Raw genomic sequence first — 18,586 nt, forward strand, 5'->3', positions numbered from 1 at the left:
AGACGCCAACCAAAATGTATTCCTATCTTCCCGGAAAGGCAGAGGAAAGGAGGCTGCTAAAAATCTGGATAAGTGTAATTGGGAAGGTGAAAATTTGGAGGGAGACACGACTACTCTTTCCCACGTTCACGGGGCAGGCAAGGAAAGGGTAAGAGTAAAAGATCTACCCACACCACTCTTCCTTCTTCCTCCTGCACAGCTGGGTGCAAGGATCTCCCCCAGAATGGCAGAGGAAAGAGAAGGGATCGCCACCCCAGGCTGGTGGCACCGTCCAGGCTGTCACTGAGACTGCTGTCACTGAGACCGGAACTCGAGAAGGGGAGCCGGGCGGTGAGGAATTGGGGAAGGCGGGTCATTCCCTCTGAGCTTGGTTACGAGGAGACCCTGGTGGATCGGGCTGAGGACGGCAGACGAGCCCAGGATGACCACGTCTTGCCCCGCGTGCCCGGCTCCCTCGGAGGAAGCGGGGTCAGAGCCCGCCCCACCCCCTCCTTTCCGCCCAGACCCGCACTTTTCTGCCCCGGAGGCGCAGCCCTCGGGCGGGCGGGCTGCCGGCCAGCCGGCCCCGCTTACCTGCTGCACCCCGAGGAACTGGTAGAAGTTGAGCTGCACCTCCTCCACCAAGTCAAACAACTCCAGGTCTCCGCTCTCCCAGCCGCGCGCCGGCCCCGCGGCCGCCAGCAGCAGCAACAGCAGCGGCGGCGGGAACGGCACGAGCCGGAGCCGGCGGCGCGGAGGAAGCCGGGCCAGCCGGGAGCAGGGCGCCGTCATCGCGCGGGGCTCGGAGAGGTCACCCGCCGCGCAGCGCCGTCGGCCGAGACCAGGGACGTGGCGGGCAGCGCGGGCTACGGGAACAGTGCTTGTCAGTCGGAAGCACGGGCAGCCGCCCCGGAGCCGCCCGCCCTGCGGCTGGTCCTAGCCTGAGGGACAGGCTCGGCCGCGGGCGGCTCTACCCTCCGCGGACCCCCGCCCCTCACCCAGGCCTACAAACAGCTGGCGAGCCAGCGCCGGGCGCTGAGGTTGCACCGGGTGGGAGAGGCTTCCCTTCGCCTTAGCCTATCCCAGGCCTCGCTTCCGGTGACATCACGTCTCCTAGCAACCGCGGGAGAGGGGGCGGGGCCGGAAGTAGAGAAGCCTGCGCCCCAGACCTGGGCCTCCGCGAAATGCCTCTCAGTCGCTGGCGCGCTCCGCGAAGCTGTGCCGTGTGTTGACACAGATTAAGAGACGTGGACAGTTATAGACAACGCGCATCCACCTGGAACACCCCAAATATCCCTGAAACAGTTACCTTCTTACCCTCCCCCAGATATTAAAAACTAAAAGTATATTTGAAAACTGATGTATTGATTACGGCCTCTGTTCCACACATTTCATTATTCCATCCCCAAAGATATAGGAGGAATTGAACCTAGGACTTGAAAGGGACAAATCTAGTGAGTAGTCTAAAGTATCCTTTTGAGAGAGGTGAAGAAGAAATGAAATTTGAACCAAGACAAAAAGTATACTTCTAATAATGAATTAAGATTTATAGGCATAATACCATAAAGTAGGCAACCTGGCAGAAATTAATAAGCGTGACTCAATCAAAGTCTTAGGGGAAGTGTAGTTTACCCGCTTTAGTCGATTTCCAATTGGTGTTCCTTTCCCAACTGAGGTCTATTTTCAATGACATTTAGGCTAAAACCCTCCTCTCTTTCCCACCAGTGTCTCACCTCCTACTCCACCCTCCCCCTCACCGCTATTGCTTTCTCTTGTGTGAACCTTATTTTCTTCTTAGCTTTTGCTTGACCAGTTTTGAGAGTTTGATCTCATGCTTTTCCCATCTTGGATCCAGCCAGCTGAATTAAGCTCAACAGGATAATGATAAAGCTCTCATAGTAAAAATATATTATGTTTGACAAAGGTTAGAAAAACAATACCTGGATGCAGGAAGTAAATCTTACTGAAGAAATCATTCCATTATTGTAGAGTTAAAAATATATATATATTTTAAAATAGTTAAATGAATGCAAGTATATCTTGCTTAAAAATAATATATGTGCTTGAATTAATCCCATTTTAAATTCATCATGAGGCTTAACTTTCAAAGATACAAGAGCAGGGGTGTCTCAGTCGGCAAGGGCTGCTGTAACAAAATACCATAGACTGGGTGGCTTAAACAACAGACATTTATTTCTCACAGTTCTGGAGGCTGGGAAGTCTGTAACGGGGAAAGGTCAGCATGGTCGAGTTCTGGTGAGAGCCCTCTTCCAGGTTGCAGAGGGCTGCTTTCTTGTTGTACCGTCACATGGTGGGAGTGTGGGGGAGGGGGAGAGAGATCTAGCATTTCCTCTTACAAGGGCACTAATCCCACAGTGTGGGCTCCACCATCATGAACTCATTTAAACCTAATTATCTCCCAACGGCTGCACCTCCAAACACCATCACATTGGGAATGAGGGCTTCAACATATGAATTTGGGGAGGACACAAACATTCAGTCCATAGCAAAGGGTATCACCTTTTCTGTGTATTCCCAGTTCCAAGCACAATGCATAGCACATGCTAGCATTCAATTGGTTGAATGGAATCCTGTGAACACCTCCCCACCTCCGTGCCTCCCCCACAGTTTTTTAGTTTGATTTTTTGATATATCAGTTTTCTTAAAGTGAGAGGTATTTTTACCACATCTCTAAGTTAGCTTACTGTTTATTCAATGATTAAAACATCGAAATAAAATGAGAGCAATAATCTTAAGCACTACTTTTACATAATATCCCAACATTCATCTTTTCTCCTAATTTGACCATTAAATTAAGTGCAATATAACATTTGAAACTGGTGCCATATTGCCACTGATATTTTAGCGATCTGGTATTTCCCTCTTGAGCTCTATTCTTATGTTGTCCAAGAACCCCAAGGACCTCCTCCATCTAAAGGGAATAGTTCTCTTTCCAAGGCCAAGCTGAAAAGCAGAACTGAAGTCTATTCAATACAGCACTGCTATTGCTTCTCACTGCTATAAGGTATTGCTCTGGAAGCTTCTTCCTACTCAGTTCCAATAACACTAGTCCACTCTGAAGTGATGTCCTTGCTTGTTCTGGTCTAGGTCTCTGCAAAGACCACAGTGCTATTTACATTTAGACTTCTAATTTGGCATCTTCACGTGTTCAGTCTCATGCAGAGGACAATGCAATTGAATAAATCTTCTTTTGCTGAAGCCAGGACTAAGTTAGCTCACAATGAACAGCTGTTTTCTTATCTGTTGACATTTAATGATTCTGGGCATGGACTGATGAAGCTTAGCCTGGGCAGAGGCAGTGTACACAGGAAGAGAGAAGCCAGTGAAATGTTTAACAGTCTTGTGAGTTGTGTAACGGATTGGAAATGTGGAGAGGAGGCCCAGACTTACAGCCAGCTTTCCCACAGAACATTTGCTGAATTCTGGGGTCGTGCAGGAGGCCGAAAGACTGAAGGATAGGACGAGTAAAATCTCCTCACATTCTACCAGTGCGTACAAAATGAACTCTACCGAAAAGGAGGAGCCTGCTTCAAATACACAGGCAGTCTTCTCCCTCAAGACATTTGCAATATTTCTGAAGTTATATGAATAGGAGGATAAAGATCTAAGTTTAAAACCTCTGAAGAGCAGAAGTGAATATGCTGGGTTGAGGAGATAGAAACCTTGCAGGCTCAGAGGAATCACACCTAAGAAACAGAGAAACCAGAAGTTGAATGAATCTTACTAAAACCCCAACCCAATCCCTACCCAGCTCAATCCCTGACCCTCACCCTATTTGTCTATTTTCATCTCTAGGAGAAAATAACATCATCTCTATTGTCTATTGTTTTTAATAAAGAAGTCTGGTACATAATAAAAAAAATTATGAGATGTGAGAAAAACAGGAAAATTTGACCAATAATCAAGAGAAAAAAATAGATAATAGAAGACCCACAGATAAGCCAGCTATTGGAGTCCAGACAAGAACTTTAAAATAACTATTATAAAATAGAGCAATAGTTTATAAAATAGAAGAAAAAGTGGATAAAATGGATTAGAAAATGCAGAATTTCAACAGAGAATTGAATCCATTAAAAAAAGAATCAATGGAAAATCTCAAATTTAAAAATGTAATATCTGAAATCAAGAACTCAGTGGATGAGTTTAACAGCAGACTGGACACAGCAGAAGACAGGATTAGTGAATTTGAGGCTAGGTCAAGAAAAAATACCCAAACTGAAGCAGAGAGAAAAAAGAATGGTAAGAGAATAGAGCTTTAAATGCATGTGGTAGCACAGGGAGATCAGCTCGGTGCTTTGTGACCACCTAGAGGGGTGGGATAGGGAGGGTGGGAGGGAGGGAGATGCAAGAGGGAAGAGATATGGGAACATATGTATATGTATAGCTGATTCACTTTGTTATAAAGCAGAAACTAACACACCATTGTAAAGCAATTATACTCCAATAAAGATGTTAAAAAAATGCATGTGGGACACAGTGAATAAATCTAGCACACATATAACTGGGGTCCTAGAAAAAGAGGAGAGAGAGAGAATGAAGCTGAAGCAATAATTATAGAAACAATGGCCAAGAATTTTACAAAACCAATGAAAGACATGAAACCAAAGATGAAAAAAAAAAAATTAACTCAAAATAGGTGATAGACCTAAAGGTAAAAGCTAAAACTATAAAACTCTTATTTAAAAAAATAAGAGTAAATTTTAGTGACCTTGGGTTAGCCAGTGGTCCCTTAGATATGACACCAAAAGCATGTGACAGAGGAAAAAATAAATAAATTGAACTACACAGAAATTTAAAACTTTGTGTCACAAACAATACCATCAAGAAAGTGAAAAGACAACCAAGATAATGGGAGAAAAATATTTGGAAATCATATACTTGATAAGGGACTTACATCTAGAATATGTAAAGAATTCTTGCAACTCAACATTTTTTTTGAATGGGCAACGGATTTCTCCAAAGAAGATATATACAAAAGGCCAATAAGTATATGAAAGCTTCTCAACATCATTAGTCATTAGGAAAATGCAAATCAAAACTACAGAGAGATACCACTTTACACCCGTTACGATGGCAGTAATTTAAAAGACAGACAAAAAAGAGGTTAGTAAAGATGTGGAGAAAGTGGAACCCTCATTTATTGCTGGTGGGAATGTGAAATGATGCAGCCCCTTGGGAAAACTGTTTGGAAGTTCCTCAAAAAACGAAAGATAGAGTTACTATATGACCCAGGAATTCCACTCTTAGGTATATACACAAGAAAAGTAAAAACATAAAACTTGTATACAAATGATCATAGCAACATTATTCATACTAACCAGAGTTGGAAACAACCTAAATGCCTATCAACTGAGGAATGAATAAACAAGCTGTGGTATATCCATACAATGGAATATTATTCTGAAATTTTCTCTTTTGCCCCTTTTTGGCTGTTTCTCAAATATATGGACTTAAAGTTCTAAGATATCATTGTTCTCTAATGGAACATTATCTTGTAATTTATTTAACCAAACATCATTCACAAACATATTGAGTTGACAAAGGTTAGAAAAATATTGTTTTGGGGAAGCACCTTCTTGAAAAATAATCCCTTTTTTATTGCAGTACTGAATCTTAATCTTTTGAAGGGCTAATAAATAAATGCAGATGTTCTTCATGTTATAAATAATAAATACATTTCTATCATGTTGACACTATGGCTTTTACTTCTCTGGATAATGTACTGTTTACTCAAATAATCTCATAGTGCAAAAGAATACAGATTCTAGAGCCAGATGATTCAGTATGAATTCCGGCTCTATTACTTACTAGCTGGGTGATCCTTGTGTTTCAGTTACCTCATCTGTAAAATTAGGATAATAATACTACCAAAACCATAAAATACTACCAAAATTGTTGTAGGAGCTAAGTGAGATAATTAGAGCCCAGTATATAGTAATTGCTATTTAAATGTTACCAATATGTTATGGAAGGTCTCTATCTACTTTGTATTAAGGGCTCCATAAATAAAGCTTATCTATTCTTAAATGTTTAGATTTTGTGTTTAAAGTCATTTGTTATTAAACTTAGGCTGCAAATGCCCACTTCACTGGAAATTTATCCAATCACTTGTCTGCCCAAGATGTGGCAGACAAGACCACCTTTACAAAATAATGACTGGTTCTCAAAGCCAGTTTACTTTTTTTGTTCCAACTCCATAAAACATGTTATTCATGATTTTCCTGCCAAATTCAGCTTTAATAAATACCTAATTAAAAGCATGTGACCCACATGAACAAGAGGAAGGGAAAATTTGTTCACCGATTAAGTCATTAAAGACTCATTGGTGATTGTCTTACCCTGAAGTAGCTGTCTTTTCAGATAATGATGTCTTCTGCTTTACATAGACGTTAATGTGCCTCAGTAGAATCCATGTAAAAATTTCTTTCTCCTAACATCTTACACAATTTCAAGATTATCGTTCATTTTTCAAAGGTTTCCATCAACTCACTGAATCACTTTTTAAATTTGAAAATTAGTTTTTCCCATTTTACTTTTAACCAACCAACAAGGATAGTCTCTCCCGACTCCTCCGTCCAGCCTGAGTACAGCAATCGTTGTATTTCCCTCATACACAAAAGCTCCAATTAGTCTGCAAAAGAAAATTTGAACAGGCCTCTTCATATTCTTCCAGGCTCAACAGCCTGGCTTTGGCATTGTGCCGTTGAGCTCTAATGTTGTTTGTGATGCCAAACTGAAACACAAAGGAAACAGTGCAAAGTTGCTGATCACCTCGGTCAACACGCCGCACAGCTAAGGCATTAGATTATGAACAGAAATTCCATGCCTCATAAATGCTTACTATTAAATTTATTAAAAGGAGGTGGCATTTTGAAATAATACTGAATTAGCAATCAACAATTCTAAATGGTAAGATAGGAGAAATTTAAATTCCTTTACCACACCTATGGCCTAGCTTCATTTCTCCTCACTTCAATATATAATCCTCTCTTATTTTTTGCAACCATGGAAGGATTTTTAGTGCCAAGACTCCATAATGAAAGTCTTTTAACTTTTAAAAAATTAAATAATAATATTTTCACCACCAGGGGGCAAAGAACATTTTTACAGGCAAAGATTATTTTTGACATTCTAAAGGAGTTACCTCGCGCGAACATAGTTTTTGTTGTTAGAATTTCAATAGCTTCAAATTAAGAGATACAGATCCTAACCTAAACCTTTAAATTTAAGGAAGAATCGTGTTTATAAAAGAGAAAATGGTACAAGTTACCATTAACCAGGTGCCCTTTCATTCACTATCATTTTTAGATGCTTAAAAAGAAATTTTCCACCTCCCTTTTCCCTTTCCTTTTGTATGTTTGCACAAGAGGAGGAAAAACATAATTTGAACTTTTGAAATATTAATTTAGCCTTTGTCTATGCTGGTCTTTAAATGGCTTTTAGCTCATGGTATTTTTTTGACAAATGGTTTCCTAAGCATGCATTTCAGCTCTGCTTTTTTAACTTAATGTGATTAAGTGATGTACTCAGGTCTTTACCTCCTTCTAAAATTGGGTTCATTGACTCAATTAATGCTTCGTCATTTGTTAATTTTATAATTGAGAAATGATATAAATAACTGATAAGCACATCAATTCACCAGTTATCTCTTTTGAGACCTGGATATCTCTGAATTTACTGAGAAAGTACCAGAGTCATGAATAGACAATAAACAGAATTATCAGTATAGTAAATTACTGTTCAGAGGTGAAAAATTTGGTCTAACACGTGTCAGTCCCATATTCTGACGTTTCAGGATATTTGATTATTTCTGACTTGTACGTTGATGAAAGTTCCAGTAATGGAAGTGAAACTGAGAGTTTTTAAATCACGGTATCTGTGGTGTAGGCAAACAACCACATTTTATTCCTTGGCTTATTTTCTTTCCCCTCTTCCTGCTCCTAAGTATCTGCTGAGACCACATTTCCCTGAATCGATTATAAGGATGCCACTCTTTCAAATCAGGCCTGAAGCAGAATGGACGCACAGTGATCTGGTAAGCTCTGCTACTGTTCTTTCCTTCTACTGCTCCCTGGAGCCTGGTCCGCATCTCCACTGTCAGCCACAGCCCCCCATGCCGCCCCCGCCCCTCCTCCTCTCCCTCCCCCTGGCACCAGGGCTGTCTCCAGGGGGTGCAGAATTGGGCCAGATACCACCGTATGTTCACCTACAGAACATTTTTGTCCAGATGAAATCATGTTGAAATAAATATTGACTGCAAACTTAAGGAGAAAAAGAAGTTGCAAAAGGTCAGCATTAAGGGTTTATTTAGAGGCACACACTAAAGAACATTCTATGACCCACCACTTATATATTAGTGATAATGGGAAACGTAGAGACAAAGTGGGGTTTTTTTTTTCTGTTGTCAATTTGCTTTTTTTTCTATTTGTTGTAGTGTGAATTGACGGAATCCTTCTTTCTAGTGTGTCCTCAAGCTGTTGCCCAGCCACCGGCAGCAGACTGGAGAAGGCTAACCTTTCCATTCTGAACCTTGACAGCCTGTGTTAGATAACTTGATGCATCTTTTCAAGTCCGCTCTGCCTCATGTGTAAACTAACCTCGGCCAGTGACCAATTCCACGCTGCTTCAGTCAGCCTCCTACAGGTGCACCCCGAAAGCTCCTTGCCTTGGGCCAAGTTTTCTGATCTCCTTTTGTAATGGCAAATGGTTGTCAGTAGCACGCTACTACAATTTTCTAAAAAGCTTTAAACCACATAGAGTCTCTTAAAGGTAAAGACAGTATTCTAAAAATGACTGAGAAAGAATCTCATACTATAGAGAAAGTAGGGAAATGGGTGTTTGGAAATTCATCATTAGGTGAATATGATTTTTTTCTTTTGCCAAAAATATGTGTCACTAATAAAAATTCTCCTACCTGGACTTTTAAGAACTCGTTTTAAATCTTCCAAATGTAGCTTTTCAGTGGATTTAAAGTCCCTTTGTTAAGAATATAAAAACCCTTCATTTTCAGTTCATTTTCAAGAATAATTATTTGACATAAGGGAGGATGGAAAATTACTAAGCTAAATTTTAGCAAAAACCTTTGCACAATTGCTGAATGGAAATACAAAAAGAACCTATGACTTAGTAGCAGAGCCAAGAATACACGTCTTGCATTTAGATCTATGTCTTTTTGTGAGGAATCTCTCTCACCTATGACACCCATTCAAACTAAGCATCTATATAAATTGAAATTAAAATTGGACCTTTAATTTATCACAAAATGTTCAACCAGATTTCTAAATTAACACATCATTTTAAACCAGATTTCTCTCAATAAAAATAGATGGTGATAATATTCTTCATTTTTGGAGAAAATCTTGGTTTAATCAATATTCATGATACAATGATTAGGTCAATTTTAAGGTTAACCTTAAAAATATTTTTCTCCATTGCTTAGTTTTCTTTCAAAGCATTTACTTTTTCCTCATTGTTAAAACACTACATTTACTTTGAAGGATTATATTGTGTGTTTATTTATTTAATTTTTTTAATGGAAAAATCCCATGGCTTCCCATCACACTTAGAATAAATCCCCGTTCTTTTAAATCCTCCATAATCTGGCCTCTCTCTACCTGCAGCCTCACCTTGCACCATCCTCTCTCTCACCACACTGGTTCTCCTTCAGAGCACACCAGGCTCATCCTGTTTTAGGGACTTCGCCCTCCTTCTGCTCCAGTACTCTTCCAGATCTTTGCCTGACTGGCGTCTTCCCTCCGTTGGACTTGCATTGAAATTCAACCACCTCTGGTAGGCTTATCTTAATCCCCTAACCTAAAAGGGCACCCAGTTGCTCTCTTTCACATCACCCCCCTATTCAATCCGCTGCCTAGCATTTACCATTCTCAGTTATCTTCCTTGTTCATTCATTATTTGTTTATTGTGTGATTCCACTCATTAGAATACAAGCTCAATGAGAGCAGGACTATGTCCATCTTGCTCATTCCTCCAAATGGTGCCTAGCCCATATTGGGCTTTCAATAAATATTGTTGAATTGAAAAAGAAAAACACCTTTCCTTCTCCGAGGGTAATAATCTATTGTCTTATGGATCAGACTTCTAAAACAATCAAGTAAACTGGAGAATTGCCCAAGTTCAAGCCATAGGAGAATAGCCAGCTCTCAAGGTAAGCTGCTATGTGCATGACAAGTTCCATGTTTTACCTAGTAGAACCATGTGGTTCATGGTGGAGGATGTGATGAATTGACCTACAGGCTGTACTGATACAAATCATTGGTTGCACCATGTGGTTGGGTAACAAGTCGGAAGTAACACTGACTCCCCAGGGACACTGTAGGTATTCTTAGTCATTTTGATCAGTATATATTAAACTGGTCATTACTTTTAAAAACAAATCAGATTCTAATGTGGTGCCAAAATGAAGACTAGGTCCAAAAGTACTTCAGTCACATAAAAGTTCTCACTGACATCTTGAATAAATAAAGCTGACAGGTACAATTTATATTTATGTTCTCCCGAGTGGCAATAGGACATGCCACAGATAATTCTAATTTTTCTCAAGATTTGTCCTGTAAGTTCTAAGTCATGTCTTCAACATGCAGAGCAATAGTATTTCTGAGAAGACTTAGATATGCAAATATGATCATTTTACACACTCACTATAAAAGATTTTAAAGCCCAACCAATTCTTTCATTTAGTACAGGATTGCATTTTACAGAAACATCACTGTTTTCATTTATATTCCAAAGCAATGTGTGTTGATATTTCAGTTAATGTTACCTTTCATTAGCTTTTTCATCACATGTCTTTTCCATGTAAGGTCATAGTTGTGGTTAAAGCTTGTTTCATAATGATGTCTCAAGCTGTATTCTTTTGACACAAAAACACTTTAAGCACATGGGAATAGTCTCATTTCAACAGAGAATAATGCTTGTTCACAGTTTTTTTTTTAAACTTAAAGCCTTCGTGGTAGGGTTGTCATACTTAATAAACAAAAATACAGGACACCTAATTAAATTTGAATGTCAGATAAACAACAAATATCACATGGGACATACTTATACTAACAAAAATTAATTCTTGTTTATCTGACATTCAAATTTAACTGGGTATGTTATCTGGCAACCCTGGTCTGTCTTTGTTTTTTCCACTTTTGATAGAGACATAGGTTGAAATACATTCAGATGGTCTTCCAGGAAGTGGTGATGTCTTCATTACTTTCTTGTTAGCTATTTTTAAGTGTTGCAGGCTGTTTTAAAATCAAAGTGGGGGAAAAACCTACTTGAAATAAATGAAACATCAATTCTGAAGACTTTGGAAACCAGGCAATAAAGGATTTCATTATGTCAAACAACTGAAAAGCAAATATTGACTAAGCATTTACCATGTATAAGGCATTGTATTACAATATGCCACAAGCACAAAAGAAGGGAAAAAGAAAAACAGACAAACTCTCAGCCTCTGGAGAATTTATATATTTTGTGGGGAAGATAACACAGATACACATAAAAAGATAATAGTACAAGGCAGTAGATGGTAAGTGCCAAAGGAGTAATAAAGACAAGAGGATTCAGGAGATCAATCCCATCTGTGTCTTCGGAGAAAGAAAGTAGGAGAAAGGGGGTGTTTTACAAAGTGCTTTATGTTCATCGTCCTGTTTAAGCCTCCTGCTATGGTCTGAATGTCTGTGTCCCTCTCCCTCCCACCCCTGCAAATTCACACGTTGGAATAATAATGCCCAGTGTGATAGTGTTGGCGGGCGGGCTTTGGGAGGTAATCAAGTCTTGAGGGTGGAGTCCTTATGAATGGGTTAGTGCTCTTAAAAAAGAGATCTTTAGTCTCTTCTACCACGTGAAGACGCAGAAAGGAGGTGTCAGCTGTGAACCAGGAGGAGTGTTCTCACCAGAATGTGACCACGCTGGTGCCTTCATCTTGGACTTCCCAGCCTCCAGAATGGTGAGCAGTACATTCCTGTTGTTTGTAAGCCACTCAATCTGAAGTATTTTGTTACAGCAGCCCAAATGGGTTTATACCTCCCAACAACCCTTTGAGGTAGTTATTATTATTATCATCACCAGTTTCCAGGGAGGATCTACATTACATGCCTATGGTCACACAGCTAGTAAGCAGCATGTCTGCTTCCACCTTGGGTCTTCCTGAGCCCATAGCCTCAGTGCTGCTTCTGAGACGATGGGAGAGAAGGCTGGAGCCTCTACTGTTATATGGAGGTCCTAGAGGTTTGAGTGGGAGAGAGAGATAAAAGGACTATTTTAGAAACTAATTTCTTCACACATTGCCCTAGATATTGTGGATAGAAATATTCATTCAATCACATTGGATTATAATGATACTAAAGAAAGTGTCAAAGATTAGAAACACTGTGAAATCAAAACAAACTGAAATGAATTGGTGGCTATTTGCATGTAGAGGAATGAGAGAGCAAGAGAGAAGAGGAAGTATCAAAGACAGGTGCAAACCTGAGAATCTACAACAAAACAAAACAACAACAACAAAAACCTGGTAGAACTAATAGATGAATTCAGGAAAGTCACAGGATTTTAAACCATCACACAAAAATCAGTTGTGTTTTTATACACCTAACCATCTGAAAAGGAAATTTAGAAAACAATTCCACTTTCAATAGCATCAAAAAGAAAAAATATTTAGGATTAAGCTTAACCAAGCAGGTGAAAGATTTGTACACTGAAAACAACAAAACATTGCTGAAAGAAATGAAAGACACTAATAAATGGAAAGACATCCTGTCTTCATGAATTGAAAAACTTAATATTGTTAAGATGTCAATACTCCCTAAAGTATTGCATTGATCTACAGATTCAATGCAATCCCTATCAAAATCCCAATGACTTTTTTTTGCAGAAATAGAAAACTCCATCCTAAAATTCGTACGGAATCTCAAGGGACTCCAAATAGCCAAAACAATCTTGAAAAAGAAGAACAAAGTTAGAGATCTCATGTTTCCTGATTTCAAAACTTACTACAAAGTTACGGTAATTAAAACAGTGTGGTACTGGCATAAAGACAGACATATAGATGAATAGAGTAGAATAGAGAGACCAGAAATGGACCTTCACATATATGGTCAAATGATTTTTGACAAGGATGACTAGACCAAAGGACAGTCTTTTCACAAATAGGGTTGTAAAAACTGAATATCCACATGCAAAAGAGAGTTGGGAAATGCAGGAGAGACAAGATGGCAGGTAGAGGGACCTGAAGCTCACCTCCTCTCATAAGCACACCCCAAATCACAACTAACTGCTAAACAACCATCAATTAAAAAAAAAAGAAAGAAGTTGGACCCTTATCTTACAACATATAAAACATTAATTCAAAATGGATTAAAGACCTAAACGTAATACCTGAAACCATAAAACCCCTAGAAGAAAACATAGGGGAAAATCTTCATGACAATGGATTTGTCATATCTTGGATATGGCATAAAAAGTACAGGCAATAAAGGGAAAACCAGTTAAATTAGATTTCATCAAAACTTAAAAACTTTTGTGTATCAAAGGATGCTATTAACAGAGTGAAAAGGCAATCCACATTTTGGGAGAAAATATATATATTTTCTGGGAAAAAAATCATACATCTGATAAGGGATTAATAACCAGAATATATAAAGAACTCCTACAGCTTAAAAACAAAAAAACAACCCCCAAAATGAGCAGAAGATTTGTATAGACATTTCTCCCAGAAGATATACAGATGGCCAACAAGTACGTGAAAAGATGCTCAATATCAATAGTGATTAGGGAAATGCAAATCAAAACCTCAGTGAGATACACCTTCACACCCATTACAATGGCTATTATCAACAAAATAAAACAAAACAGAAAATAACTGTCTGTGAGGATGTGAAGACACTGGAACCCTTGTGCATTGCTAACGGGACAGTAAAATGGTGCAGCTGCTGTGGAAAACAGTATGGTGCTTCTTCAAAAAATTCAAGATAGAATCACCATAGGACCCAGAAATTCCACCTCTGGGTATATACCACAAAGAACTGAAAGCAGGGACTCAAACGGATATTTGTATACCCATGTTCATTGCAGCATTATTCACTATACCCAAAAGCCGGAGAAAAACCCAAATATTCATTGACAGATGAGGGGATAAACAAAATGTGCTATATACATATAATGAAATGGAATATCATTCAGCCTTAAAAAGGATTGAAATTCTGATAAATACTACAATACGGGTAAATCTTATCCATTGGATTATATGGATTATGCTTATCCATTATGAAGGCATTATGCCAAGTGAAATAAGTCAGTCACAAAAGTACACATAACGTATGATTCTGCTTATGAGGTACCTAGAGTAGTCAAATTCTGAAAGACAGAAATTACAATGATGGTTTCCCAGGGCTGCGGGGAGGGGGACAAGGACAGTTATTGCTTAATGGGTACAGTTGGGGAAGACGAAAAAGTTCTGAAGATGGATGGTGGTGATGGTAGCACAGCAATATGATTTATTTACTTTTATTTATTTATTTGTTTGTTTATTTATTTTTGGCCACACCTCGCGGCATGCGGGATCTTAGTTCCCTGACCAGGGATCGATCATGTGCCCCCCGCAATGGAGGCACAGTCTTAACCACTGGACCACCAGGGAAGTCCCAGTAGCACAACAATGTGAATGTACTTATAATGCCACTACATGGTGCATTTTTAAATGGCTGAAATGGTCAGTTTCATGATACCGGGTTGGCCAAAAAGTTCGTTCGGGTTTTCTGCAGGCTACCAAAAACCCGAACGAACTTTCTGGCCAACCCAATATGTATACTTCACCACAATAAAACTTTTTTTTTTTTTTTTTTAAAGATAATGTAATCCATAAGCCGACACAACTGAACTGTGGCATACCTCTGATTATGGAGCATCCCTCAGCACGCCCTGTGTGGCATATGTGACATTTAATTGTCTGCTATAGCAACCAAGTGAGGGCACCAGTATAAAAATGGATTTTACCTATTAGTAAAGCTTAATTTCTTCCTTACTTGTTTTAGAGAAAAAAAATAAGTGAAAATAGAAGCTCTAATATTGTCTTCTCAGACTGCCAAAGGGCAGAGGGAAGCAGCAGTAGTTCGCTGGGCCCAGTGCTGGGTAAGATGAAGGCAGAGACGTGATGCTGGACTTGGCAACACAAAAGCCCTGGGAGACCTTGACAAGAGCAGTCTGGGTGGAGTGGTGTGGAAGGAAACTGCATAGAGTGTGTTGAGGAGAGATTGTGGAAACACTAGTGATTATAATCACTGCCTTCAAAATATTTTGCTTTGAAGGGGAGCAGAGAAATGAGAGGGGAATTTGAAAGGTGTTATGGGGTCATTTGAGGTGTTTTGATTTTATTTTTTCATAGGACAGATTGCAGCATGTTTGGATGCTGGCAGGAAAAGTCTGGAAGAGTTGGGGGAACGGTAGGAGCCTGTCCTTGAGAACAAGAAAGGGGTGGGATCTGGAGCCCACGAGGAGGAGTTGGCAGGAAGCGTGGTAGGGTGAGGCGTGTGTAGGTGTCTGCTTTTTTTTTTTTTAATATATATTTCTTTCTTTTTTTTTTTTTTTTTTGCTACATGGGGTCTTCATTGCTGTGCACGGGCTTTCTCTAGTTGCAGCAAGCGGGGGCTACTCTTCATCACAGTGTGCGGGTTTCTCACTGTGGTGGCTTCTCTTGTTGCGGAGCACGGGCCCTAGGTGCATAGGCTTCATTAGTTGCGGCGTGTGGGCTTCAGTAGTTGTGGCTCGCGGGCTCTAGAGCACAGGCTCAGTAGTTGTGGTGCACAGGCTTAGTTGCTCCGCGGCATGTGGGATCTTCCCAGACCAGGGCTCGAACCCGTGTCCCCTGCATTGGCAGGTGGATTCTTAACCACTGCGCCACCAGTGAGAACACGCTTGTGTGAGGAAGTGAGGTGGGGGAGTGGGTGTGCATAGGGAATTTGATGGGAAAGAAGGTATAAAATAGCCATTTTGGAGCTGGGAAGCCAAACACACCAGGGATGTAAGATAGGACCCTGGGCAGTGCTGAGTATCCTTTTGCGATTTGTGGTCACAGATTTGCAGTGAGACTGTTTTTTCAGCGTGGCCATGCGTTTTTTCTCCAGCACCGCTCAGCCGCTCAGGGACAGGCACAGATCAGGCTGAGGGTTGGTTTTAACCAGGCTGGGGCTTTGCCAGAGAACAACAGAGGGAGAGAGAGGACCAGGAAGTTCATGGGGTTTGCAAGGTGTGGACTGGGTTTGGTCATGGCTGATGACAAGACCATCATCATGATAGTGGGCATCTGAAGTGGGTTGAGGAAGTGATCACTAGAGGTGAGAGGTCAAGGAACTAAGAGACCACAGCATAAACATGTGGCAGCGGGGCTGTGTCAGTGCAGTGCAGGGGTTAGCAAAGTCTAATCTGATCCTCTTTTGTCCCATCTTGGTCAGGAGGTGTGATTTTTCCCTCTGTGGCTCTAACCGCACAGAAGATGACCAAGTTCCTCACCTTCTGGTCAAGGGTGCAGTACAAGCCCGGGAGCAGCAGGACGTCCCCAGTGGGTGGGAGCTTCCTTCCCAAGTAAGGATAGCTCAGTACCAAGTCCTGTCCACTCCACTTCCTGGTTCTTTCAACTAAGGGTCTTCTCCCTTCCCATTTCAAGAACTCTGCTCCTCCAAGGCTTTCCTCTTCCCTGTGAACCATCCTCATACCTGCTCTTTCCTTTCCCCGGAGCCCCGGCATACTCAGCAGCCCACGTCTGGATCTTCCTGTCTCACATCTGAGCAGAGGCTCCTCTGAGTCTGTTTCTTCTTCACTGTGTGCTTCGGGAAAGAAAAACAGCCTTCAGGGTTCTAGAGAGAGCAAAAGAGGGGAGAAATTCACAGGAAGCACACAGGAAATTAGAGATACACCCTGTCTCGGATGGATTTTATCCATGAGCCTGTTGAATGAAGTCGTCAAAAAATAAAAACAGGAGTAGAGGTGGAAGAGAAGAGAGTGAGCCAGGTGTTAAAGTCATCAGTGACTAAGGTGGAATGATCAGTACAGCAAGATGTTTGATGATATGAACTTTGAAGGAGGGTGGGAGATGTAACACCTGAGATGGCATTTCGGGGGCAACAAGGACTCTCCCCTCCTTCTGGTCCCAGGTACATGAGGCTTGAGAGGGAAAACCAGTCTCCACTCTAGAGGTGAAATGCTGCCCCCAAAGGGCAGAGAACTTTCCATTGGAGATGAAAGGTCTGTAAGGGCCAATATCCTCTGTCTGCCATGTTCCCCTTCACACCTCCATCACCTTGTACACAGCAATGAGTACAGGGAGTGTGCTCAACAAAGGTATATGGAATAAATGGATGGGCAGTTAACTGAACCCAGTGTTTATATTTAAATCAAGTGCCACAACCCTACCACTCTTCTAGAATAAGTGGCAGTCTCAGCTTCCTGCTCCAGGATATGTGACTGCCACGGGGAGCAAAGCATGCTCAGGGGGGTCAGCTGCCTGTCAGGAAGACCCGCTCCCACCGAATGAGAAAGAGATGCTGCAATCACATAGACTGAAATAAAAACATCAGCTTTTTTCCTGCTAGGCTTAAAGATCATGATCTGAGCTGTGGCCATTATCTGGATCCCTAATAGATCTCTTTCTCCATCCAGCCCTGGAAAGTTTAGGGAAAGATGAGCTGGGAGTAAGTCTCTTAATATCAAGCTGCATCAAAAAACAAACAAACAAACAAAAAGCCCAAAAGAGGCTGGACCACACATCCTTCACCCCTTCAAGTATAAGTTACTTCTCAACTTTGGGGAGAAGTGAATGAGGGGGCAGAAAAAACCTAGAAATTTCCTCTCGTATTTTTCTTTCTTACTGAGTGAGCATTTTCTCCCTTCTTTGAAAGGTAAAGGGGGAGGGTAAAGGGCTCCCCCTAACACACCCCAGCTTTTTATTCTCCTGATACACCTGACTATATAGTCACCTGAGGATGTGATATTCTCTGGGGAAGGTGATCAGCTGCCTGTCAGAAAGATCTGCTCCTACCATCATGAGACTGCCCCCCCCCCCCCCACCAAATGCCAACTACTGTTTCTTCACATAACTTCCTGGGAACACTGATTTAAATTTTGTTCCCTGAAAGCTCTAAAATTGTAAGAACAAAAACTTTATTAAATGAACTGTGCTTCTACTAATTGACCTACCTTCCCACCCCTTTCTGTCTTTCCAAACTCTTCCACTGTGACCTCTGGACCTTATGGTATAGCAAACCAGCAAACTCCCCTATATTCTGGCTGGTCAAAATGTGATTCATGGTACATTTTAAAACCAACACAGAACTAACAGTGAAATGTCTCAGTCATTTAATAATTCTATGTTTAAATTTTTGAGGAAGTGACAAACTGTTTTCCAAAGTGGTTGTATCACTCTACCTTCCTACCAATAATATACAAGGATTTCAATTTCTCTATATCCACACCAACACTTACTGTTTTCTGTTCTTTAAAGGTATAGCCATCCTAGTGGGTGTGAAGTGGCATCTCTTTGTGGTTTTGGCTGCTTTTCCCCAGTGACCGATGATGTTGAGCATCTTTT

General features: G+C 40.8%; 2 protein-coding genes and 1 long non-coding RNA gene across 3 annotated transcripts in view; 1 reads left to right on the forward strand and 2 right to left on the reverse strand.

Moving 5' to 3' along the window:
- Nucleotides 1–1,306, reverse strand: part of DNAJC1 (DnaJ heat shock protein family (Hsp40) member C1) — a 194,577-nt gene extending 193,271 nt beyond the window's left edge. The window contains exon 1 of the mRNA XM_082449735.1: nucleotides 574–1,306. Within this exon, the coding sequence (XP_082305861.1) occupies nucleotides 574–771 (198 nt within the window). The 5' untranslated portion in view covers nucleotides 772–1,306. The remainder of the gene's footprint in view (nucleotides 1–573) is intronic.
- Nucleotides 1,307–2,150: 844 nt separating this feature from the next.
- The window catches only part of LOC309654731 (uncharacterized protein), a gene marked incomplete at its 5' end in the record, with an annotated part of 155,272 nt that continues 138,836 nt past the window's right edge, over nucleotides 2,151–18,586 (reverse strand). Inside the window, one exon of the mRNA XM_082449143.1 lies at nucleotides 2,151–3,686. Within this exon, the coding sequence (XP_082305269.1) occupies nucleotides 3,211–3,686 (476 nt within the window). The 3' untranslated portion in view covers nucleotides 2,151–3,210. The remainder of the gene's footprint in view (nucleotides 3,687–18,586) is intronic.
- LOC309655061 overlaps nucleotides 6,740–18,586 on the forward strand; it is a 29,444-nt gene continuing 17,597 nt past the window's right edge. The window contains exon 1 of the long non-coding RNA XR_014260593.1: nucleotides 6,740–15,211. This is a non-coding gene — a long non-coding RNA (uncharacterized lncRNA). The remainder of the gene's footprint in view (nucleotides 15,212–18,586) is intronic.

The sequence above is a fragment of the Balaenoptera physalus genome (genome assembly GCF_965194825.1).
Source record: "Balaenoptera physalus genome assembly, chromosome: 2".
Classification (NCBI taxonomy): domain Eukaryota; kingdom Metazoa; phylum Chordata; class Mammalia; order Artiodactyla; family Balaenopteridae; genus Balaenoptera; species Balaenoptera physalus.